Source organism: Streptopelia decaocto (assembly GCF_964273445.1).
Source record: "Streptopelia decaocto genome assembly, chromosome: 16".
Taxonomy (NCBI): Eukaryota; Metazoa; Chordata; class Aves; order Columbiformes; family Columbidae; genus Streptopelia; species Streptopelia decaocto.
The window spans coordinates 11,279,483-11,305,739 of NC_138671.1; the positions used below are offsets into that span (position 1 = coordinate 11,279,483).

The following is a 26,257-nucleotide window of genomic DNA, read 5'->3' on the forward strand; positions in this document are numbered from 1 at the left end:
AGGGTGAGCTCTGCTCTGTGACAGTGACAGAGCCCAGGGAACGGCAGGAGATGTGCCGGGAAGGGTCAGTGGGACATGAGGAAAAGCTTCTTCACCCAGAGGGGCTGGACACTGAACAGGCTCCCCAGGGAGGGGTCACGGCCCCAGCCTGACAGTGTTCAAGGAGAGACACTGTGAGGAAAGGACCCATGTGGAATAGAGTAGAGGGAAAGGGGAAGGGGAAGGGGAAGGGGAAGGGGAAGGGGAAGGGAAAGGGAAAGGGAAAGGGAAAGGGAAAGGGAAAGGGAAAGGGAAAGGGAAAGGGAAAGGGAAAGGGAAAGGGAAAAGAAGAGGAAGAGGAAAAAGAAAAAGAGAAAAAGAGAAAAAGAAAGGAGAAGGAGAAGGAGAAGGAGAAGGAGAAGGAGAAGGAGAAGGAGAAGGAGAAGGAGAAGGAGGAGGAGGAGGAGGAGGAGGAGGAGGAAGAGGAGGAGGAAGAGGAAGAGGAAGAGGAAGAGGAAAAGGAAAAGGAAAAGGAAAAGGAAAAAGGAAAAAGGAAAAAGGAAAAAATAAAAATAAAAATAAAAATAAAAATAAAAATAAAAATAAAAATAAAAATAAAAAAGAAGAAAAATGCTTGTTAATGTAATTGTTGTTTGCAGTGGAACAAACCAGAACATTCAGCACTGCAGTGTCTCCCAACCAACACTCCCACACTTGTTTTTTCATAGCACTCAATGCGGTGGCACAAATGTGACTTCACCTCTGTCGATGACCTCGGGACTGAGCACTTCAAACATGACAGAGCTTTCTTAATATACCAGATTTATTCCGTATTAAAAAAGTACAAACCAGTATTATTGATTCCAAGGCATAACTGACGGGGAGCTCTCCCGACCGCAGCGTTTGAGTCCTTGAGGCACAGATCCTGCTATGCAGAAGCAATATATTTAAACAAAGAATGTAAGTACATATTTATAATTAGCATATAGTTGACATCTCCAGCCATAGAAGGAGCCAATGTGTCTGGAAGGTTGTGCTTTATGTGTAGTAAAACATAAAAATTTATAGCATGTCCCACAGCAGATTACTAAGTTTGCATAAACTTCATTTGTACAAATCAGGGCAGTTATCCCGCTGTATCTAATGGGAAAGCTCTGTTGAACCACACGAGCTCTTTTCAGCTTGAAATTCAATTTGTTGTCATATAAGTTTTGGCGGAAAGCAAAATCCCTGGCAAAGACGGCTTCAAATCCAGGGCAGTCGGGTTTTAGTGCGGGTTTCCTGTGATGTCCTGGGCATGAATATCCCACCTTGTTCTACTTAATGGACTGAGCGAGCAGACAACAAACTCGCCAGGGCCACGGGCTCCCTGCTCGGGAGGGAAGAAGCTTTAGCTCACTCAGTCTTTCTCATAGTGAAAGGCAGTGGAAACCTGGGCAATAAAGGTGACCATTTGATTGATAAAGAGAACAATCCTGTTACTAAGTCTACACAAGCATAAAACCCTGGGCTAACATTAAAGCTTTTTTTGTCTGATGGTTAATCTATGTGCAAATTGGATAAGTAATGTACACCAACTATCACTTGCACACAAACACCGATTCAGGTCGATCTGTCTCCTCCACCTCTTGCTTCATCAAAGGAAGATGACATTTCTTGTCCTCTCTCCCAGCTGGTTCTCTCTCCAGTCTGTGCATCTGTAGGAACCCCAGCAGGTCATCTGGCTTCTGTCTTGCATCCCAGGGACCTGTCACAGCTTTTCTCATCAGGTTTTCTGGCTGCAGGTGCAGAAGGAAAGCCCTGGAGGATTCCCATCTGCAGACACCTATGAGGACACTCAGCTCTTTTTGCCCACTCTTTTCACAGCTGTTTTCACTGACTCTCCTAACATGTCTGAATCACAGAATCACAGAATCCCAGAGTGTCAGGGGTTGGAAGGGCCCTGGAAAGCTCACCCAGTGCAATCCCCCCATGGAGCAGGAACACCCAGATGAGGTTACACAGGAAGGTGTCCAGGCGGGTTGGAATGTCTGCACAGAAGGAGACTCCACAACCCCCTGGGCAGCCTGGGCCAGGCTCTGCCACCCTCACCGGGAAGAAGTTTCTTCTCATATTTAAGTGGAACCTCCTGTGTTCCAGTTTGAACCCATTGCCCCTTGTCCTGTCACTGGTTGTCACCCAGAAGAGCCTGGCTCCATCCTCCTGACACTCCCCCTTTCCATATTGATCCCCATGAATGAGTCACCCCTCAGAATTCTGGAGTCTGCTCCTGTCTTTTAGACTGCTTTATATTTTATTTAGAGCTGAGAATCTTTTAATATTTCTGTGGAGATACATTGTGTGTGGCCACCCAGATTTAAGAGCTTCTGTACTTTACAGAGGTAATAAATACCGCGATATTTTTATGATGAAACTTGAGGATTTATCTACTTGCAAACATGCTTTCTGAAATCATCCATGTAATGATTGTTTTCATCAGGCTTCCAGGGTCTGCTTATAGAAAAAAGAGTTGATTTTTATAAACTGAAAGAGGCAAAAAGATCATATATATAATACAGAGGGGGAAATGCACCCAGCGGGGACTGCTGATGAGCACAGAAAACTGGTTTCTTGACCACCTGAAATACTTTAAAACGCAATTGAAAAGTAAACTGGTGCGGTACACTAAAATGTTACAATTTTCATATTTTTAGCACCCAAGCAAAATGCATTGTAAACCCCTTCAAGCTTTGTAATGTCTTAAACAACATCTCTCAAAGAAACCAGTCTTTTTGAACTCGGAGAAGACACGGTCAACAGGTACGTGGTGTCTGGTGCTTGTAGCGGGTGGTGGAGAGTCCACTGCAGCAAAACGCTGTGCAAGCAGAGTGACATTCTGCTAAAAAGCCTCTTAAACCTGCAGATACATTTTAAAATGGCTTAAATATTGACATTTTAATTATGTTTTATGCAAATATACAACCTTGCATTGATTAAATAGGTCGAGTCCTTAACACTGATAGAACTGTAAAAGAAATGCTTTTTTTGAAAAGCACGTGAAAGCTCAACTGTGTGGTTGACCCCGCGCTACCCAATGAACGTATCTGTTCTTTGCAAGGAAACAGCCCATCATAACTAGTGCTCGAGCAGGGCCACAGAAAGCTGGTTGTCCAGGATATGTTTTATTACATTTGCAGACATTTAGGTTAAAATAGAGTGCATGCCGGTAGAGTACAGGAAAATCATAACAAATGCTGCGTAAATAGCTGCAGGCTCAATAGTTACACGTGTGCCTAGGGTACATGCTTACATTGTAGGTGAATATTGCCCGCTAATCTTTCATTTGCGTTTTTTCCTTTCAATATGCCAATTGGCTCACGCTCACGAGTTTGGAAACTGCCTCATAGAATATTAACAAACTTAAGTGAATTTGTTAGGTCTCTGAGCTGCATGTTATAATTGAAATTTCATCATGGCTTTTGTTTAATGCTGGAAGAAGGATCTCACAATATTCTTTCGGTGCTGCCACAATCCCACGTCATTCTCCATTCCACCCCTGGGAAGGAGGTGGAAGCAGCACTTCCACTGACTATCTTGTCGGCTTGGCAAACCTGCAGATGCATCAAAACATGCGGCTCGTGTCAAAAAAAATAGTGAAAACAAAAATTGCACCAAATCATTTAATATGGGCACTTTCAAAAGAAAATATTTTGGTCTTTCATTTCATGATGACATTTCCAGCACTAAACTTTAAGTGAAAATGTTCAAAAAATGCAAGTAAAAGTTTGTTTCTTCCCAAGCTTTTTTTTTTTTTTTTTAATTTGTTTAATATGTCTAAATCCTCTGTCTGGTTTGGCCTGAAACTGGGTTTGTTTTGAGATGGGGAATGGTTTCAGTCTGCGGAGAGAAAAGTCTTGTACACCCTTAACTCTGTTTATGAAACACCCCCATGGAGGAGGAAAACAAACGACTTCTCTGTTATGGAGCAGAATGGCCGTCGAGCATGGATGAAGCTGCGGGAACACAACGCGCGTGTCCAGAGTCCACTCACTTCCCGGTACGTCCTGCTGCCCCGCGTACATCTCTTGCAGCAGCAATTGTCTTCCAGATTGGTCAACTCAAAGCATGTTTTGATCCAGCAAATCTCTTGTACTCCAGCCACGCAGGTGAAGAACATCCAGATCGACATGTTTTTCAGATTAAGAAAACTGGGATAATTGGGCTGTCAACCGCTCCCTCCTGGCATCGCACGTCCCAGAGATCTGTACAGTGTGGAGGTGAGAGCAGATCTTCCAAGATGCTCCGGCTGTCGGGAGGTCGGAAGCGGCTGCTTTCTAGATCTCGCTTTCTTCGCAGACCTCCTCGGTGGTCTCTCCAGTGGTCACTTCCCCCTCGCTGCTGTCTGACACGCTGGCCCGCGGGCGAGCCGGGGGCGCGCAGCCTGGCTCCGCGCTGAGCTCCGGCCTCCGCTGCGCCGGCAGCGGCTGCAGCTGCACGCCCCAGGGCTCGCTCGCCTCCAGGCACAAGCGCTGCTTGCTGCTCAGGTGCTGTTTTTTCTGTTTCTGTGAACATTTCCTGAGGTATTTTATGTTTTCCCCAAGAAAGCACAGTTTACAGCCAAAGGGATCTGCGAGCAGGAAGCGGGACCACTGCTTCTGGAGCTCCGCTTTCACCTGAGGGAGAAGAAAACAGCCTGTGCATGGTGATGACAGCATGGTGAGCAGCCTGCAGCCCACTGAGCCCAACGCTAGCTGTAAAATGACAGGGACTGTGGGAGTGCTGAGCTTCCTGCCCCCTTGGGGTGCACTTCACACCTGGTGAGGTCCTTCTATGATAGAAACAGAAGTGTTTGCTAAGTCAGTCTTAAGAGTCCCCCTTCTTCACTCTGACTCAGGGAAGCTTTTCCTGGCCCCTGGATCCCTGATACGCTGTGATGCTAATGAATGTCTGGGGGAGAGCTTTCAGATTTACAGCCTGATGAAGTGAGGAGGAGGAGAGCCCAAGGGCTGTGGAAATGAGGATCACACAGCTTGGCTGGAGTGTTGTGCTTGGGTATCTGCTTTCTTTTGATAAACCTTTGTATTTGGCAGCCTGCCTTAAATATTCAGCACTGAGCGTCCTGCACGGGTCGAGCCAGAGCTGCAGATGGAGGGCGGACCCTGGGCCTGCGCCGAGGATCGGGACGTGCCCTTGCTCCAACTGGCAAGCTCTATGGCCTGGACCAGGAGGAAGAATCACAGAATCCCAGAGTGTCAGGGGTTGGAAGGGACCTGGAAAGCTCATCTAGTGCAATCCCCCCATGGAGCAGGAACACCCAGATGAGGTTACACAGGAAGGTGTCCAGGCGGGTTGGAATGTCTGCACAGAAGGAGACTCCACAACCTCCCTGGGCAGCCTGGGCCAGGCTCTGCCACCCTCACCGGGAACAAGTTTCTTCTCAAATTTAAGTGGAACCTCCTGTGTTCCAGTTTGAACCCATTACACATTGTCTTACCTCCTGACACTCCCCCTTTCCATATTGATCCCCATGGATGAGTCCCCCCTCAGTGTCCTCTTGTCCAGCTCCAGAGCCCCAGCTCCCTCAGCCTTTCCTCACACGGGAGATGCTCCACTCCCTTCAGCATCTTGGTGGCTGCGCTGGACTCTCTGCAGCAGTTCCCTGTCCTGCTGGAACTGAGGGGCCACAACTGGACACAAGATTCCAGGTGTGGTCTCCCCAGGGCAGAGCAGAGGGGCAGGAGAACCTCTCTCAACCTCTTTTAGAAGGCCAAAAGAGCAACTTTTAACTGCTGATAAGGGCTGCTAGTAGTTCTATGCTCTTCACAAATGTTAGACCTTTACCTCTGTATTGCAGACAAGTGCCAGCTCTCTTTTTTATATAAGCAGTGCCAAAATTGCTCCGGGTTTCCTTGTTAAATACTAGGAACACAGGGCCTACCTTTTGTATAATGCCCATCTCACGTGCTTCACTGGTGCCTTTAAGAAGGTGCCCACATTCCTGTACCTTTGTCAGTGTGGTGTGTACCATGCCAGGTGGCTGTGTGAGGCTCTTAACTGTTACTGACGCTGGATACGTGCCTGCTTATTGCAAGCAGTGGAGGTCTGCACCCAGACCAAACATAAGGGAAGTACAGACAGTGAGAATGAACTTAGAAAACACCTAAAATTGAGATTAATTCCACAACCTACATACCATCATTTTCTGAAGTATGTGACAAAGTGTGATAAGGCAAAGGCAGCATGCCTCTGTGACGGCGATGGAGGCACCAGCTTGTGTGGGCAGCAGCAGAGCCAGTAGATAAAGAGAAGTGATTATTCTCCTTAATAATTGTTAGAACCTGTGAACACTGCATCTAATTTTGGGCACTCGGTACAAGAATTGTGTTGATGGGCTTGAACCCCCCAGCAGAGACCAGGGCTGGAGCACTTGCCCTGTGAGGAGAGGCTGAGTAAATGGGCCCCATTCACACTGAAGGTCCAACTGCTGCCCATGAGGAGATCAGGGAGACAGCCAGGCACTCTGCAGAGGTGTTCGACAGGGTCGCGAGAGACAGCGATCATAAATTGAAATAAATAGGGGAAATTTTAACAGAACATATGCAAAAGGTGTTTCCTACTGCGTGCAGTGGAGCACTGAACAGAGACCCAGCGAGATGGTGGAACATTTGTCCTTGTGGTGGGTTCAAAGCTCACCTGGACAACACCCTGAGCAACCTGGTCTCAATTCAGCCTTTACCCTACGTTGGGCACAAGATTAGCTTTCCCTGCTGTCATCTTCTTGCATGAGAGCCATAATTCATCTGCCTAAATCCTGGAATGGAACAAACTGAACACCCAGCTGTCCCTTGAGGGATAGCAGGAGACGACTTCCAGACGTGGAATGCCCTCACATCAAGTTTAGGGATGTCCTGAGCACTGCAAGCATGAAATTATTTTTTTCAACATGTTGCTGTCTAAGACACTACATCACCCCAAATTTGGTGTCTTCACATGGACCTTAGGGGTAAACTAAGAAAGGGTTTAGCCTGGCCCAACATGAAGTCTGGGACTCTCGCGGATTAAAGGACTGGGGGTTGGGTGGCTGACCACAAGCCTCTACTGGTATTTCAGACACCCCAAGGTATCCACACCCCCACAGTGCTACAGCCACTCAAGCTTCAGTGGAAATACTTTGTATTTGCATCCTAAACCTGTGAGAGATGTTGCTGTTCTTATCATACAAAACGATTATACCAGTTGCAAAGAATGCATAGCGCTAGCTCTCGAATAAGTAGAGCTCGTGCATTCATCTTTCTTGGTGTCATTAATATACTTTACTCATCAACTGAAACCTTGTCTCTTACCTCTCCATTAGCAAAGCAATATAAAACTGCTACAAAAAAACCCTGTAAGAGAAAGACAGCAAGAAGGAAAAGTTAGCGTATGGGAAATACCTGAAGTTTTAGTTTAAAGATTACATTAGTGTTAAAGTCATAAGTATAAACAGTGCTGCTTCATTTTCAAAAAGGAAACTAGTTGCCTGTATTTATTCTTTAAGTACCCATTAAGTTGTTTTCTTGTGGTGATTTAGCAAATGCAGGTTACCTTTGGTGCAGATGGTGAAGAACAAAGACTATACGACCCAGTTGGATTTTCCATGTTATCTTTATTTTGCTGATTAGTGCTAGTTTATTAACTGATTAGTGCTAGTTTAAGGCTCAGCTTCATTAAGTGTTATGGCTATTTTGAATTGCCATTTTTCCAGTGAAATGGAAACGTATTTTTTTAAGAAAACAAATCCCAGAGATGAAACTTGTTTTAAGCCAACCTCAAAATTACTCTTTCCATTTTCAGCCTCTCTGCCTGTTTTTGATCTTAGCCTAACAGTCCAGCACAGCTACACAGATCTATTACCATTGCTCCAGGAAACGCGCTCCTTTTGCTACGTCTGAACATTTCCGTGGCACGAGTTGTGATGAAGAGAATAAATACTGTTGACTCTCGGTCCTAAGGCAATGTTTACATTACAAGTAAAAAGGTGCCATAACCATATATATTACAGTTTTCACACTCATATTTTTTCCAGAAATGTTTCTATGTTTCTCAAACAAAAGCTTAAAACCAAATTCGCATACACAGAGCTTCAATATTTTATTGTATCTAGCGTTAACCAATAGTATTTTGAGTCTACTGTTAATTTTCTAGCCATTCTGAAAGGTTTGGAGCTATTAATTCCTTAAGAATATATGCAATAAGTATGACAAAAACCCCAGTTTATCTGCCACACCAGCAGAAATGGGGACAGAAGAAATAGCAATTACAACTGTTTTTTCCATGTATTTTATTTCTACTATATTTCATGCTTCACCATGGCTATGGTAGAAAGAAATTTTGATATGTCACTTATCAATGTAACTTTAAATAATCTTCTGCATCTGAAGTATTTTATGCAAATACTTTAAAAAATCACGAAATATTGTGGTCATTAGAGTTTATAATAAATGGTATTTAAGTATGGGGATAAATTTTAGAACAGTAGTTATAGAAGACTTAGAAACCATGCAGAGAGGTTCTGATGAATAAATACAAATGTAATAGCCTAAAAAGCACATTTTTATGCAGAATTGGTTCTCCTCCTGGAGACAGTTCTCTTTTTTTGAGTAGAAAAGATCTCTACTGGGTGTGGGGTTTGTGCTCTGAGCAGGAGCTCTACATGTGTCCTCACGGGCACCACAAGCAGAAACAAGTTCTGGGCTCCATGGTGCTGCTGAGCCTGGGGACACCGCTGCCAACTCTGTGTCCAATGTGAGTCTGTAAACCCCTTTGTGAACGGAGTTTGCTGACGCTGCAGGATCAGAGCACGCAGTGACGGGCAGAGCACTGTACAATCATACCAGAAGGTGTAACATGCAGTTGATTATGCATGTTTGGTGTTCATTTTATATCCTGATTTGTTTTAATGCTTCCTCATATTACTCTTGTTTTCAATGCATGGAACTCCGTACTTAGACATCTTTCTCATATGCCATTAATTCTAAGGCATAAATTTTTAAAATTATCACAGTGTGAGGGACAAGAAGAATCAAATTCAGAAGAAATATTTATTAGCAATAGATGCGTGTGTAAGCTTCACAATTGTTCTTCAGTTCTGTTGACAATAGCAACATAATAAATTAGTCGTGATAAAAATCTCCCTGGGTTTTATCCTCCAGAAACCCATATTTTTTCCTGTGGCTGACAGTTCGCATGCACCAGCGAACCCAGATGTTTGAATTGCTCCACTTTCTAATGTAAAGCACCAAATCTACAGCAGAACGCGTATTTAGAATTTAATACTGTGCTCCTTGAAGATGTTTGAAATAAAACCTCCGGACGAGATCCCAGAGGTAATTGTTTTTCTTTAACAAAACAGTTTAACTGCTTTTTAAAACTACTGAGAAGATTTACAGACTAAACAGATGTAAGTGTATACAGTTTATGTGCTTTTTTGCTAATCCCTTCACAAATAATGCTGTAGCTAAAAAAGAGAATCTGCAATACACATTGCCTAAGATCTGTGGGTATTTTGGGAAGAAGCTTTGCTTCTAGAGCGTGCCATGTAGCTGAGCGCATGCATGCTCCTCTAAAAGGAATGAACTGGTGTTTTCTAGCAGTGATGAGTAAGCTATCTTGTACATCAGATTTCTTTGTGCAAGCCAGTAAATAAAATTTTCACTTAAAATGATTCTGTGTTTCTTAAAATAACATCTAGTCACCGCGACCTCTCCAAGTAAGGATATGTCTAACTGAGGAGCATGGACGGCATCAGCGGGTCCCCGCGGGGTGGTGGCTCTGCAGGAACCCCTTTCCGCCTGCCCGGACGCCTTTCCCTCGGGCTGTAGTGGGAATGTTTCATTAGACCCTTGGTAACGGCGTCACAGCGTGGATGTGCCAGAGCACTGCTGCATGCACGTTAAAAACAAAGAGCATCCTAAATTGTGGGGAAAGTGCAATAATGCTTCGACAAGCTCGTGTCTCAGTCTGTAGGAGAGGGCAGACGTCAGACTAGTGGGTTAGTGAGCAGTGAGGACTGGGAGTCAAAGATATCGGTGGGTACCCCATTAAAAAAAGGAGACCTGGAAATCGCTGTCCTGTCTCACCAAGAAGGTCAAGAAAGGAAGGTAAGAGTAAAGGACACTTTGCTAGGCAGGTAGTTTAATGGGAGTACTATCTCAGCAGCTCTGCAGAACGCAGACTGAAGCAGCCAGCAGTGCTTTGTGCCTGCAGAATGACTGGTGTGCCCAGCGCTTACCCTCTGTAAACTGGAGAGTAAACAGTTACAGCGAAACACACATTTACTTGTGCATGAGCAGCGATCTAAGCATCATCATCTAGTTTCAGTAACAGCTGGCTGTGCAGTTTGCGCTGTTACGGATTGACCGTTGTAATGGAGTGCATCTCCTTCACACCTCGTGCTTGCAGCCAAGACATGAGGGTGCAGAGCTGCCAGAGCCACACTCTGATTCCTCCGCTACCTCAGGTTTCCACACACTTACATGCTACTAAGTGAGGGTGACCGAAGGGAAGTCAAGTGCATAAACATCTCTAAAACACTCCGCTGATTATATGGGAGAAACTTCTTTTCCACCTGCAGATTCTAGTCCCTCTATCTGTTCCACCCATGTGAGTGCTCTGACAAATTCTCTCTTAGCTCTAGAAACTTGTTCATCAGTACTGTATTCATACGAGTATACATATAGGATGTCATAGCGTTACTTTGCAGATACAGTGAATGAACACGTCCTTTTAGGAAACTGAGCCCAAACTTTGAATGAGGACAGACATTCTCATAGTTACCATTTTTTGGGGGTAGAAAAGCTTTATACACAGATATGTCAAATGGAGTATTGCAGGAATTGCTCAGGGAAGTTAAATTGCTACCTGATTTGCTTTGCGTGCATTCTGAGAGAAGTGGATATATGACAACCCCATTAAAAAGAGAGACTCTTAAAATCTTAGTTAAAATTTGTGAATGACATTGCATAAGAACTTGAACTTTGTGGAGTCTCCTTTTATAGCAGAAATAGGAAGAGTTCTCCTGATGCTCAAGCTGAAATGACTACAAGGAGGAAGAACAGCTCCCTATAGATACAGGAGTAGGTATAATACACAGGTTTACAGGTGTTGACCTTGCCAGACTTAAATCTTGGGAATCATTATAGGAAAATGTAGTCATGAATTTTTGATTGCTGGGATAAAATGCCAAAAGTCCTTTAACCAGTAGGAACATGGCATTTAATGGTTAGGAAACTATATTCAGTGGAAAGTTAAATGCTGTCACCCAAGCTTGAATACTGGGGCCAACACAAGTGCCGTTTTTCTCGAGTGTCCAGTTCACCGCTAAGCTGCTGTACATACTGAACTGGAGGATGGGGCACTGGGCACCTAGACTGAAACTCACAATAGCCTGGTAACTGGAATCCGGAACGCAAAGCAACAAAGAAAAACACAGCAAAGCAGAAAATGCAAGTTCTTCAGTTATTCCTCGTATGGACTTTAAACACCTGTGTTAAGGATTCAGCTCTAGAGAGTAGGTCAACGTGCTTTTCTTCAAAGGAGAAGCTGGCTGTTGCGATATATCCCCTATTTTGCTCAATAACCTGGAAACATGAGAAATACCTAATGCCTCAGCACTAGAGCAGTCACCCAGCTACAAGCCCCTCTGAGCGGAGGCACATCTGCACCTCCTCTTGGAACACGGCAGGTTAACCCAACTACTGCCACATCTCACGAGACTCTGAGTGGAAAGAAAGGATGAGAAAGGGAAGTATTGAGATGATGTATTCCTTCTCTGTTTACTTTAATTTTCTCTTACCTTTTAAAATCTATAATGTAAATCGTGTCAACGCTCAGAACACAAAAGTTTCCACTTAGATTTGAGAAGAAACTTCTTCCCGGTGAGGGTGTCAGAGCCTGGCCCAGGCTGCCCAGGGAGGTTGTGGAGTCTCCTTCTGTGCAGACATTCCAACCCGCCTGGACACCTTCCTGTGTAACCTCATCTGGGTGTTCCTGCTCCATGGGGGGATTGCACTGGATGAGCTTTCCAGGTCCCTTCCAACCCCTGACATTCTGGGATTCTGTGATGCTGTAATTCAGAGGCAGGTGCCAAGGCCCCAAAGCACCCCTACCCAACCAACTGACCTAATCATTTACCCACAGATTCAGGTTCTCTTTCATCCTCCTTCTTCTCAGTTCATTTTGCATGTTTGGTTGCTCACTTACGCCACTTCGTTTGGGCAGGAGGAAATGGTGCTGTGGGAGCCTTATTGGGAACAGATTAAATTACCTCCTAACTGAGGCCTGTGTTGTCTCTGTTTACCAGAGGATTGTGCTAACCATGGGTCTGGTGTGCAGAAGTGGACTTTTTTAGTGGTGTCTGTTCACTGAATTACACATCAGTAATGTTGCGTGCATTCTGAGAGAAGTGGATCAGTGCATCAGTAATGTCAGGGATTGGAAAGCTCATCCAGTGCAATCCCCCCATGGAGCAGGAACACCCAGATGAGGTTACACAGGAAGGTGTCCAGGCGGGTTTGAATGTCTGCAGAGAAGGAGACTCCACAACCTCCCTGGGCAGCCTGGGCCAGTGCTCATGGTGGGTTTCTGTGTTTCACTTCTGCATGAAGTGCTTTCTTGAATTTATACTTAAACCCACGAAAGAGGCAGAAGCCCCAAAATGAGGTCCTCAAAAGGGCATCTGAGATGACATCTTTGATATGGGAACTATGGAGGTCTGAAGTATACAGGTGCTTGAAGTATGTAGGTGTGCTTTTGGCATAAAAACTATCTTTGAGTTTTTCCCTAGGCTTGCACGGAGGTACCTCTGCTACAAATGCCGAACAGCACACAGCTCAGGGGACTCATACAAGACGTGTCTTGGTCCAGGGGCATTAGTCTGGTAGATGTAACCAGAGTGTGTCCTCTCGGCTGGAACCACACACAAAGCGATGCCTGTTTATCCTTCACGTGCTTCTCCTCACAGTAAATGTTTTAACTCTGCTTGTTGTTCTCACGGTATTCAGATCTGCATCTCATTTCATCAAACTGCCCCAAATACAACGTAGTCTACATACCACCCCTTTTGGAAAAGGTCCTAAAAGGTAAGGACTGCTCCACAGACCCGCTGTGTCTGTGATGAACTGTATATCTGTGGTATCTGTAAGTGAGAAACATATTTATATGGCTCTGTGACCCCTAAAAACAGCACTTGCAAAACAGTACTTACATGAAATGAGCTCATTGTCAGCTGGATGAAAAGTCTTATATGTCTTGAAAGTCCTTCCACCTGTTCATCGGTGATGAAGGTAAATACGAATTCATGGATCCCCAATAATGGAATCAGCACAAGTGTAGATCTTGCCAATCTGAAAAAGAAAATGTTTGATTATAGTATTTTTTTTCAACATCCCTGGTGCAAGAATCAAAAATTCAGTTACAAAGAAATTCCAGATATTACAAAGATATTCCAGAAATATTTCCTCAATATTCTGACTCTGGAATGATATTAGTAATTCAGTGATTTTGAGGACAAATTCTCAGATACAAATTTTGGAGCACACTATCAGACAAGTCTGTGCTGGAGGGAATCTTGGCTTTGGGTTTAAGGTGAAGAGTCAGGGAGAAGAAATGGAACAGGAGGGCCACAGTCATCACCCTTGTGCTACTAGGTAACAGAAAAATATTTACATAGCTAAATATAAGTGATCTGTTAATGGATTCCTAGAGGTTCCTATCACTGTTGACAACTCTAGTAGCTGCATAGAAAGCTTTTGCTGTGCTGTTGGGAGTCATCTGCTTTTTAAAAATGCAACCAGAATAATTTTTATGGAAGATAATATTTTACAAGTCTGGGAACACGTTTACATGAATAAAAGAAGAAATCTCAAAAGAAAGTGAATTCTGAGGAAGACTTGGAACAGGAGGAATAGCTTGAATCTTTCAAAGTTTAGCAAAACTATAAGCAGTAGAAAAGAGAATACAATACAAAACATTAGCCAATGTTAAATTCAGGCACTGCTGTCTGTGACTATAATCGCAACAATCATCCTGCAGCAGTCTGGAGAATACAGCTATCTTTTGGATCTTGAATGTTGAAGGAAAATGTAAATACGCTTCTTGTTAATAATTTAATAGGAATTTAGTAGTGGAATCTCCATCTCCCCTCCCCTTGCTCAGCCATCTTAGACAATAAAATAGTTCATCTTAATGGGGCAGGACTGTGGGAGCAGACAGGGATTCACAACACTTTCATTTAAGATACTAAGAACTGGGAAAAACTGGGATGTGGAAAGCAGTTAACAAATACTCAGGTATCCATCGCTTTAAGTGCAATTTTCACTGCACCCTTTGCTTCTTGCAGAGCAATCTTCCATTGCTGTTCCCACAAAGTGTGAAGATGTTTATGCAGAGGCCAACTCCAGGACTTTACATAAGACATGACGGACCATTGAAATTCTGGCCTGCAAGAGCGCTGGTTATAGCTAATATTCCAACTTGGGTTTACAAGCAGACTGGGGACATTCTTAAGTCAACAGTGTCTGTGTCTGTGAAAAAACGTAGATCAGAAATGCTAATGCCACTTAGGAATGTCCCAGGAATCTTCTACAGCTCCTTTTCTTTTGAGGACCTTTTGTCACACTTGGGGAAAAACATGTCACAGCAGGGAAGGTCACAGGTGTACAGTGAGGATACCTGGGAACAGAGACCTTACTGCATTGCAAAGTCCTTGAGAAAATGTGCCCATAACACTCAGCACACAGCGCTGACCTGCCTTTGCCTCTCAGGTAAGAAAATGTTTGTGGAGCCTGTTTCCCCAGATGGTTTCCTATATCATACTCTAAATATATTACACCTGGCGATGATAGATAAATGTATAATCTACAGGGGTAAACCGGCAACTTTCTGCTGTTGTGAGAAAAACAAGCAAACAAAAAAAGGATAGGACTTCTTTGTTATTTATTACTTACCTATATTTGTAGTCATGAAAGCTCATTTGCTGAGCTTTTAGCTTGGAAATCAGCATCCTGAGGATTTTTAGGAAGATGCCAAAGTTAACCTTGAAACAAAATACATATGTATTACTTACAATAAATTTTACTACGCTACTCACATAGCTATTAAAGAAATGTAAAATTAAAATTAAATGTTCGTAAAACCCGTCTCTGAATAACTGGGGTGAACTGCGTTGGGTTTGGAACAGAAGCAGGTTATTATCACAGCTGCAGCAGAGAGCACAGAGCAGCAGGAACAGGCTCTGATGGACTCAGCTCTCTCCAAATGAGGCAGCTAACACAGTTTATATACCTTTAGGACGTGCAACGGTTTATATACCTTTAGGACATATGACTCTTCACCAAACCATGACCGGTAGGCAGGATGTGGTAAAAAAAGTGTTGATTGCAATCACAATAAAAAGGCTCTAGACAGCCAGACAAGGGAACCGCAAGGCATTCTTCTATGAACACTTAATTCCTTTATTAATTAAATTGTGCTGACGTGGCCAAGACTAATCTGCAAATATTTCTTTTCTAATAAGACCTGCAAATGCTTCTGAGGCATTAACTATTTCACTTTCACAGCCAAAAGCCCTATGCAAAAAAGTTATTGGTGTTGCGAGGTTGAGAAAATGAGCATTGCCTTATTAGGCCTGATTTACGTATAGGTTATAATTTATGATCTTCCAGTAAAATATTACATTTTAATTTTAACACAGAACCTTGCTTCCTCGTTTTGGGCATGGATAATTATTCAAAACTACTTTTCTTGTCTATTTCTGACCTCTAGGTATTACTGCTGGAACCCCAGTTCTTGCTCTGTGTAAAGAATTGAACACTTTTCATGCTGTTCTCCCCAGGTGTATCTTTAAAATACCACAGGGTAATAAGTGAATATTATCCCCTTAAAAACAAAGAAACAAAACCCAACCCAAACCACACATAAGCAAACAGCCAACAATGACAACAACAAACCAACAAATTAAAATATAAATAGATGGACATTCAAAGTGTAAGATTTCACCAGTTAGAGGTGCTTTAGTTGGAGTTTGCGGAATACTTAGCATCAACAGTATGTTACTGAGAGTATCACACTAGTTATTTTAGCTGCAGCTGGAAGTGCTCAACTCCTACCCCATCAGCTGTCTGGACATTCAGAAATCGAGATCCAGAAGTTAGTGGTATTTTGCCTGGCACTGTGTATGAACTCGGAGACAGCAGCAGAGCTGGAAAGCAATGTTCTGAGGGAGCACTGAACTACCTCAAGCTCAGGGTCATCCTTTTTCCTCATGAAGTGCCCTCATGTAATCCACAAAACTCTCGTTACTAATGTACGCGTCTTGTAGACTGTGTTCTCCTGTTCTATTCTGCAGCAATAGTCCATCCCGTGGGTGTCTCTTTGGACACGTTAAGGGAGATATGGATGTGCACATGTACAAAGGAGGTGAGCTATCTTTAAGGCGATGACTCTACTTGTGGTCTCTCCTAACTTTGAGAATTGGAATTCTCCTTTTAATGTAACTTTTTGTTTTTACAAATACAAATAATTCTGTGGCAGTTGCACATCCCCTTAAGATCCGGAGCCTTCAATGGGGCGGTTGATGGCCCCTCAGCACCTTTTGTGCCCCGCTGTGCCTGTCCCACGTTCACACCTGGGCTGGTACCAAGGTGCTGTCAGTCACCTCCTCCCCTACCCCGGGGCAGGGTGACTTCACTTTCTTAATGCTCTCTTTTGGCTTTTCCCTCCTCTCACCTCTCAGGACATGTTGTTTTCTTTTCTCTTTTGTTTTTCTTGTGTCCACTGCATCTTTTTTTGTGCTTTTGGGTAGACAGTCCTCCATTGTCCTATTCATTTATTGTTTTTATGGCTGCTAGCTGTGTTTCACTTTCAGAGCTCAGTCCCAGCTCTGCTCACTTTCTCTCACACACGGTTCCCTCCAGCTCAGCAGCAGCAAAACCAAGCCCATTATCTCTTCTTTAAACCTTTAATTTCCACAACTTTACTTCAGTGTGGCAGAAATCAATACCATCCTTTCCAGCTGATGCCTTGAATGCATTAATTCCTCAATATTACACATTGAGCAGTCCTTCTTTTACTCCCCATAGACATCTCTTCTCTACAACATTTGTCTTCAGTCTAGCTAAGCAAATCACTTATTCCTCTAATCCTTTTATGCCTTGCTGACTGTGTGAGAACAGAGAGTATCCTGGACACAAACCATAGTCCCATCTATCAAAATTCTGTGTTCTTAGTCATGTCCTCATGAGCTGTTTTGATCATGTTATTTCCATCTCTTCATTATTACCACATTTCAGGTGTACATGTTTTCACATTTGTTTAAGAAAAAATTCCTGACTCAATACTTTCATACTATGCTTCATTTATTTTCATTAGGTGAATGCTTTCTCCCCTCGACCATCAGTACTTCTATTGCCACTTCTCTGCATCCTTGTTATCATAAGATCTTCCTCTATAGAGAATTTGGAGCTTTCTAGTGGTGCTCAACACATGGTAGCACTCTCCTAAGTAAGCTGCTCACTGAGAAAATGAGGGTATGTGCTGGTTTGACTGAAAATGGGTTAATTTTCTTCATGCAGTTAGAAACCTTTCTTTTCCATAGCTCGCACTCTCATTATTTGGACTTAGTTTAAGAACAAGCAGATAACACCCCAGCAAAGAGTTAATGTGTTTAATTGCTCTGGTCTGAGAGCCAAGGACACCCTGAGCTCTGCCCACAGGGGTGAGGCAGTGAGGAAGGGGGAGGGATGGACAGAGCTGGACTGACACCCAGACTGATCAATAAGAGTGTTCCAGCCCATTAGCATCATGCTCCAGCCATAAGGAGAGTCAGGAGATTCCGGGGGCCTCTCTGGCTCTTTCGGGTGTTCTCGCTCTTGCTCTGGGGTGCAGCCGGGGGAGTTTGGTTCAGGATATTTTGTTTGGCCTTTTGCCATTTTGCAGAGGCGTGTGGCCTTTCTGCCTTTTTTTTTCCTCTCCTTTCTCTCTCTGGGATCAGCAGTGGGACCAGGTGCTGTTTTCCTGGCACTGGCTGCTCAGCGTGTTCATGAGGAATTGCCTTGAGTATCTTTTATTTCTATTTTATACATATATTTACTAGTAGTGTATTAGCAGTTTGTTATTTTATTAAACTGTGTTTATCCCAATCCAAGTTTCTCTCTTCCCTTTTGATTCTCTCCCCTGTTGCGGGGGTGGGGGAGGAGGTGAGTGAGCAACTATCGCGGTTGTATTGCCAGCTCAGGTTAACCCATGACAGCGTAAATATATAAGAAGTAAAAAATATAAAAAGCAAAAGGCTCCATCTTTGATACAGATAGAGCTGTGCAGAATTCACTGCACAGATAAACGGTGGTGTTTTGAGAGGCTGACACTTAAGTTTTTGAACAATAAGAAACCTCATTTACAATTTTGCCTGGCTCATCTTTTCTAACCCAAGAATTGGATTGTACTTGAAGAAAGGATCACAAAAAACAGTTACACTTCTGTACAATATTAGGAACAGAGAAAAAAGTTCTTACTGCAATGGAAAACAACATTGGTCCTCGGATGATCCACCAGATTCCCATGTGTTCATTTGTTCCCCAGCACCTGAAGATAATTTAAAGTATAATTACATTATTTTCATTTAAAAAATTAGAAAGCTCACATAGCCTATGTATATATTTCAAAAGGAAGTTGACAAAGTTCAACTCTTTCAGGTGCCACTCAGGAGAAACAGAATAAAAGTAGGAAGAGTCTCACCAGCAACTGTAGCTGTATTTATTCTGAATATCTTTCCACCAGAATGTTGAGAGAGGTTTTTCTGGACTGTAAACTTCAGAACTATCTGGCAAACTCAGTCTTTGGATACACACAAAAACTGCACATGGCACCAAACCTTCATAATGGAATTCACCCTGCACAATTTAATCTATCCAAAGCTGGAAATGGGTAAACTATTAATTGTGACCATGTTTCTTGACCTGCTAAAAAGTATGCATACTATTTCCTTGAAGTTGTCTTCCTTTTCTCCTGCTCTAACCTCCTAATTTGTCCTACGCACATGTTCCTTCTTGCTAACTAGCCTGAAACTCTGTAGGACCATGGCTTGTCATTTATGGTCTCCATAACATCCAACTCTTTGAGGAGTCGCTGAGGGAACTGGGGTTGTTCAGCATCAAGAAAAGGAGGTTGAGGGGAGACATCGCTCTCTACAGCTACCTGAAAGGAGGTTGGAGCGAGGGGGGGTGTTCTCTTCTCCCAAGTAACAAGCAATAGGGGGAGAGGAAGCAGCCTCAAGTTGTGCCAGGGGACATTTAGATATTGGATATTAGGAAAAACATATTCAAAGGATTGTCAGGCATTGGAAGAGGAATGGTGGTGGGAAGTGACTGAGTCACCATCCCTGATGAGGTTCTTACGGACACGGTTTAGTGGTGGACTTGCAAGTGTTGGGTTTGTGGTTGGACTCGACGATTTTAAAGGTCTTTTTCAACCAAAATGACTCTATGATTCCATGATTCTGTAATTGTGATTCAGTTGCTGATGTTGTTGCTTAATAAGTGTATTGCTGTTCCAAACAAAACTCTCTAGGAACCATGAATAAAAAAGGGGAACAAAACAAACCCCAAAGTCTATGTGATGTCATTAATGGCATTGTTGAAGACAAGAAGACTGGAAAAGTGATGCTTCCTAATGAGAGTTACACTTACTGATTCATTCTCTGAATACTGAACACATTTATTTAATATCAGCTTTTAGTGAACATCAATTTTTGCAATTATTTTCCATAACTTTTTTTTTCAAAATGGCAGTCCATACTAATTAAACTCAAAGTGTCCAAGGAAAGTACCCACCTCCTTTTCTTACTAACAAGATGCTCTCCATGAAGGTTTGTGCTGACAATTTGCCTCATATAAGTGGATGAACATTGAATGCAATAGCTTTCATTTCAGTAACAGTGTATGTTCATTCTACTTCTTAATTTATGCATAAGTAAATCTGAGAATTCCTACAAGTAGTTTAATGTACAAGTACCAAAAGCAACTGAGAAAATCTAACAAGTATTAATAGGTGCTGTATAATCATAATGTAATCAGTGGTCAATACTCGTGTCAATTACAGTCAAGAGCTTCCAGAAATATTAAGCAAACAGAAAGCCAGCATTCTAAGGCACATTTTATCTAGTAACTTACCCTGTGTTCTCCAGTTTTGATCTGCTTATTCCCCAAGGGCCCACAAACAGGATAGGAACAACTGAAAATAAAAGGAGTCAATTATAGCCAGACTTGCAGAATGGTTCATACAGGTTCAACCTGTCGTGGTTTCACCCCAGCCAGCAACTAAGAACCACGCAGCTGCTCTCACTCCCCGCCAGAGGGATGGGGAAGAGAATCATAAGAGTGAAAGTGAGAAAAAAAAGTGAGTGCCCTCGTGGACTGAGATAAAGATAGTTTAATAGGTAAAGCAAAAGCCACACATGCAAGCAAAGCAAGACAAGGAATTCATTCATAGCTTTCCATCAGCAGGCAGGTGCTCAGCCATCCTGAGGAAAGCTGGGCCCCATCACGTGGAACAGCTACTTGGGAAGAAAAATGCTGTAATTCCTAACAGCCCAACTTCTTCCTCCAGCTTATACACTGACCATGATGTCATATGGTATGGAATACCCCTTTGGTCAGCTGGGGTCAGCTGTCCTGGCTGCGTCTCCTCCCAGCTTCTTGTTCACCCCCAGCCCACTCGCTGGCAGGGCCATACGAGGAGCTGAGAAGGTCTTGGTTCTATGTAAGTGCCTCTCAACAATAACTAAAACATCTCTGTACTGTCAACACTGTTTCCAGCACAAATCCAAAACATAGTCCTGTACTAGGTGATATGAAGAAAACTAACTCTATCCCGACCAAAACCAGCACAATACGTTACATTAGTCCGTGATGCAAAGACATGCTTTTCAATCTTCTACTTAGAATTGTACGAAAATCAACTTGATTCTGGGTTTCCTCATTTGTAGTTCAAGTACAAAATGACATTTCATTGTATAGCTGAATCTTTCATTTTCAGATTGATATATACATATAGATACATATACACTACTGGCCTGTCCAAATCTTCTAGATTCTGGACCTTGAGAATGCAAAATAATTGACATTTGAGGCTCCACAGAATAGCTAAGGAGTCAGTTGTTAAAATCTTTATTCATTGAATCTTAATGAGTTTTCAGTGGAGGCATGAAACTCTGTCTAGTTAATTAAAACAACTGGCAAGGGCTTGTTTTCCCGTCCTTCCTGGACCTCTTAGAGATAATCCAGATCCCCATTCTCCTATATTGACCCTTCCTGGAGACCATAGACTGCAGACTGAAAAAAAAATCTGAAATAAAGGATTACTGCACTATTCCAGTGGTCTACTAATGTGTGGGAACAAGCTTCAATCACAAGCACAAAGTATATAAGCTACAAAAGGAAAGTGTTCAACTGGATTCCCAGTGCAATAACACCCAAGAGATTTCCTGGTAGATATGGCAGAAAGCAAAAGAGATGTGGGTCACTGGAGCCAGAACAGGATCTATTCAGTGTTCTGGAATACTAACTCAGGAGAGCTGGAGTGTGGCAATACAGGGAAAGTGCTGAAGGGAAATACTCTCAGAGATAATAGACCTCTGATCGGGTTAAATGGGGAAAGAGATAGAAAGGGTCTCACTCAGGTGGGAGATGGCATTGGTGCAACAAGAGGGTCTAAGAGAACAATGGACCACTTGGGAAGAGAAGGAATATGAGGTTGTCCCATGGGGGACAGATGGGGGAAAGATGACCCCCAGGAGATGTTATCAAGCGCAGTCCCTGGACAGCAGCTGAGGAGCACGTTTCCGTGGATGGTTCGCCCATGCTGGCTCGGCAGCAGCAGCACTACATATGTCTCTAAGATAGGTGCCAGACATCCCATTTTAGTAGTAAATCTAATAAATATAAATAAGAAATTAAGTTCATTAGTGGGCAAAGTTCTTTAGGAAATCAGTGAATATGACACAGGTATGAGAGCAATGGAGCGGTACCAACAGGGAGATGATCATTATTATTCATACTCTTGCAGTAGCAAGCACATTTCTTAACAAATTTCCTATTGCAGTTTGAACAAGAAATAAAATGATCAGCCCCTGTTCCAATGAGCTGATGATCAAAGTAACAAATGGACTTAGAGAGGTAGGAAGAGTGAGGAAGCAATGAGACAACACTAAACAGCATGAAAGACAATGGTCTGTATGCTAATACAAGCTTATCAATATAGCATAAGGCATCTTCGGAGAGGGATGTGAGAGGGAACAGAGAAATCAAGGAAAAGATGGCAAGAAAGACCCTCTAAAGTGTGAGGTGCAGCAGAGGAGAGAAAACAGAGACTTGGCAATGGATAATGAAGTGTGGCGTTACAATTTGACAGAAACTTCTAATAGATGAGAAAAGTGGAAGTGAACAAAGATAGTTCATGTCTGATGAGGAAGAAGCAAAAGAGGAAAAGGAGGGATGCCAAAATGGGATAACGTGTTCAAGACTGCAAGCTTGAAAAATAATCTTCACAGCAGCATAGTGGATGAATTCAGGCAAGGCCAGAGAAAAGGGTGCTGTAGGAAATAAGACACGTTCCAATGTGACTGTATCTAGAGATGCATGAAAGGATTAAGGTAGTACCCTCCTTTTCTTAAACATTGAAATAATTCAGTCTTCAAAAGTACCTGTCTTCTTCCTTTGGTTCTTGGGAGAGTCTCAATATTAATTTTAATTAATTTAATTTAATCTTGTTAGAGAAAATGAATCCCCTCCTCCACCTGAATCATGCCGTGTTTCAGGTTGTCCTCTAACTTAAAGCATACTTTAGAACTTCAAGGTGAGCTAGGAAGGTGAATATATAAATTAAAATTGTTGGGTGTTTAGACATCCTTGTTGTGTAGTACTCCATTACAATGGAAGAAAATGAAGTTGCTAATAGTACCATAATATTCAGTGATGACAGAAAATACAGCCAAATATAGTCAAATTTCTTCTTGTTCTGTCCACTAGGCTACTGTGTTCTTATGAAACTACTCACCCATTTCCTGTATCTGCAGGTCAAACTGAATTGCAAAAATATCACTACTGGTACACCTTTTTATTGACAATCACTGACTTCAGAACAAACAAACAAGAGTTCAGATTGTTTCTTTCTTCATTACAAAATATCCACCACGGGCTCGAAATAGTACCAGAGAATCAAGAATTTGGATATTGTTGCATACTCACCCCATCCTATCACAATGTATGTCTGTAGCAGTCGTCTTTCAGAGAGTACAACCGTTATCAATAACGTATGCAGATAAATTCCTTCTACCAATAGCCAAAAATAATTTGCCCCAACAAAGTAATGCAAGAAAAACTGGGCAGTCCTGCAAATGATCACGATCTGCAGAAACGAGAGACCAGGAATCATTGATGAGCTATTAAAACAACAGTCACCTTTAACATCTTGCAGGTGGCTTTGCCTGTTGACATGGGCAAACTATATTCAACATTATACAAGTATCACTTACCCACAGTAATTGCAAACGAGAGATGTTGTTGTTCCGTTGTCTAAACAAGTGTCAGAAAACCAGCACATTTTCTTAGTACAGAAAAGCCTTTAAATTACTTTTTGCCTCTAGGTGTTCCTTCAGAGTAAATACATTATTTGATAATGTATTAAAAGCAAGATTTGTGTGCATTGTGTTGTGCTATATATACCAAGAGTGAATAAAAATACTCTTTTTAAAGTGCCAAATAAATGTGTAGATTTCTTCCTAAAAACTACAGGTGTAAGTTGTTTTTCTTTTGATTGGGTCTTTCTAATCTGATTAACTTGTTGTTTCTATACAAGGCTTCATATAAAATCCATCTATTGCAATATATCCAATCAGGATTTTTTTATTGATTACCCCAAGCTTTACCAGCAAAATTTCAGCATTCGAAGCTCAACTAACAAACACCTCGAAACTTGCTGCCATATGGCAAACTTCCGAAACTGTAACTGTTATGGCCACTAGCAGCACACATTAAGTATTAGCATTGAACTAACGAGTTACCTCAGGACCGAGGTATAGTATCCATCCAGTTTCATCATTCGGTCTTTTAGAGTAAATATTGTAGTATACGGTGTCTTTTATAAGAACTGCCGTGGCACGCAAGATAAAAGATGCAAATAAATTCATATGGATGTAATTTCTTGTGCAGTGAAGTTTTCTGTTGGAGAAAAAATAATGTATGAATCCTCTAGGATATCTTTAACTAGCAGAAATAATAAAAAATACTGTCACATTTGAATTGCTGTCATCAAGGGATTTCACTCAGGAATTGTTTTTATAATACTTATTATGAAAATGCAATTTATTTACATCGGAAGCTAAGCAATAAATTAGATTACATCAAAATAAGACTGTGCATGCTGGGCTCTGTACTTTTAAAGTTTACGTAAATTTTTACTAACCTGAGTAAAGAAAGTATAAGGAGAGCTAATACAAGTGAGATGAGAGAAAAATAATATCCTATAGTGTACAGCAGTTGTAATGTGGTGAGTAATTGATGTTCTTCTTCCTAGGAACAAAGAAGAAAAAAGCGTTATACATGCAGGCAGTTGAGCAGAGCACGAACACAGCTCAGAAACCTTTGAGTCCACCTGGATGGGCTGGAGAGTTGGGTGGGGAAAAGTTTAATGAAATATAACAAGGGCAAGCGTAGAGTCTTGAATCTGGGCAGGAACAACCCCAGGCTCCAGTATAAGTTGGGGAATGAGCTGTTGGAGAGCAGTGTAGGGGAAAGGGACCTGGGGGTCCTGGGGACAGCAGGGTGACCATGAGCCAGCACTGGGCCCTTGTGGCCAGGAAGCCAATGGGACCTGGGGTGGGTTAGAAGGGGGTGGTCAGTAGGTCAGAGAGGTTCTCCTGCCCCTCTGCTCTGCCCTGGGGAGACCACACCTGGAATCTTGTGTCCAGTTGTGGCCCCTCAGTTCCAGCAGGACAGGGAACTGCTGCAGAGAGTCCAGCGCAGCCACCAAGATGCTGAAGGGAGTGGAGCATCTCCTGTGTGAGGAAAGGCTGAGGGAGCTGGGGCTCTGGAGCTGGACAAGAGGAGACTGAGGGGGGACTCATTCATGGGGATCAATATGGAAAGGGGGAGTGTCAGGAGGATGGAGCCAGGCTCTTCTGGTGACAACCAGTGACAGGACAAGGGGCAATGGGTGCAAACTGGAACACAAGAGATTCCACTTAAATATGAGAAGGAATTTCTTCCCAGTGAGGGTGGCAGAGCCTGGCCCAGGCTGCCCAGGGAGGTTGTGGAGTCTCCTTCTCTGCAGACATTCCAACCCGCCTGGACACCTTCCTGTGTAACCTCAGCTGGGTGTTCCTGCTCCATGGGGGGATTGCACTGGATGAGCTTTCCAGGTCCCTTCCAACCCCTGACATTCTGGGATTCTGTGATTCTTTGTGTTGCAAGGGGGCCAGGATGTTCCTGAAGCTGGCTTCCGGCCCTGCCTCAGGAAATCAGTGCCCGAGAGAGACACTTGTAGATGGCCTTAGTTTATTTTTAAATTCAAAGGCACTCACAGCCTTATTTCCATATTGTTCCTGCACAAACACCAGTTGTAGTCTGATTTGTAGCTAACTATTGCCACGATTACAGGCACCAAATGGATCCTGGTGTTTAGTAACTGCAGAGATCAGCTCACACAACCTGTACACACAAGTGCAATTACTGTGTGTGTGGCCTGGGGACACAGTTATAGATCAGTTGTGTCTGTACAACTTTGAGAGCCAGGTCTGTCTACAGTCATTGAAACAGACGGACTTCTGCCGTGAGTTCAAACAAAAACAAATCAAAATTATTTAATTAGAGTGGTCTAGAATGTCTTCAAATGATGAATGAGACCTCAGGGGAGGAAGGGGAACCTGCTTTCCACTTTGCTTCATTTAACGTTTCTTCTTGCTAAGTTTTTCCATTTAGCTGCCTATGTGCACTGCTTGTCTCTTCACATTGCTTTTCTAGCTCAAGAAAAGCTTCCCTACAGAGGGGACGCAGAGACGCAGCGTACATGACTTTCATGATCTATATTTGGCCTGCAAAGGTTTTCTTGGCACCCATGTCCTCTCCTCAGTGATTTTGCTGTTTTCTTTGTAAACTGTCTTACTGCTCAGTGCCAGGATTTTAAAACCGTCTGCCTGCCAGTTGTTGTCTCTAATCAATTTATGCTAATTAGTGCTATAAGGACAGGTGAGACCTGGATTCTGGTAGAA

General features: G+C 42.9%; 1 protein-coding gene across 1 annotated transcript in view; it reads right to left on the bottom strand.

Annotated features, from left to right (window-relative positions):
• Positions 1–4,292: 4,292 nt before the first annotated feature.
• GLP2R (glucagon like peptide 2 receptor) overlaps positions 4,293–26,257 on the bottom strand; it is a gene marked incomplete at both ends in the record, with an annotated part of 38,194 nt that continues 16,229 nt past the window's right edge. The window contains 9 exons of the mRNA XM_082067312.1: positions 4,293–4,631; positions 7,302–7,343; positions 13,202–13,340; positions 14,943–15,031; positions 18,507–18,576; positions 20,163–20,223; positions 23,238–23,397; positions 24,053–24,209; positions 24,454–24,560. Coding sequence (XP_081923438.1) covers positions 4,293–4,631; positions 7,302–7,343; positions 13,202–13,340; positions 14,943–15,031; positions 18,507–18,576; positions 20,163–20,223; positions 23,238–23,397; positions 24,053–24,209; positions 24,454–24,560 — 1,164 coding nt within the window. The remainder of the gene's footprint in view (positions 4,632–7,301; positions 7,344–13,201; positions 13,341–14,942; positions 15,032–18,506; positions 18,577–20,162; positions 20,224–23,237; positions 23,398–24,052; positions 24,210–24,453; positions 24,561–26,257) is intronic.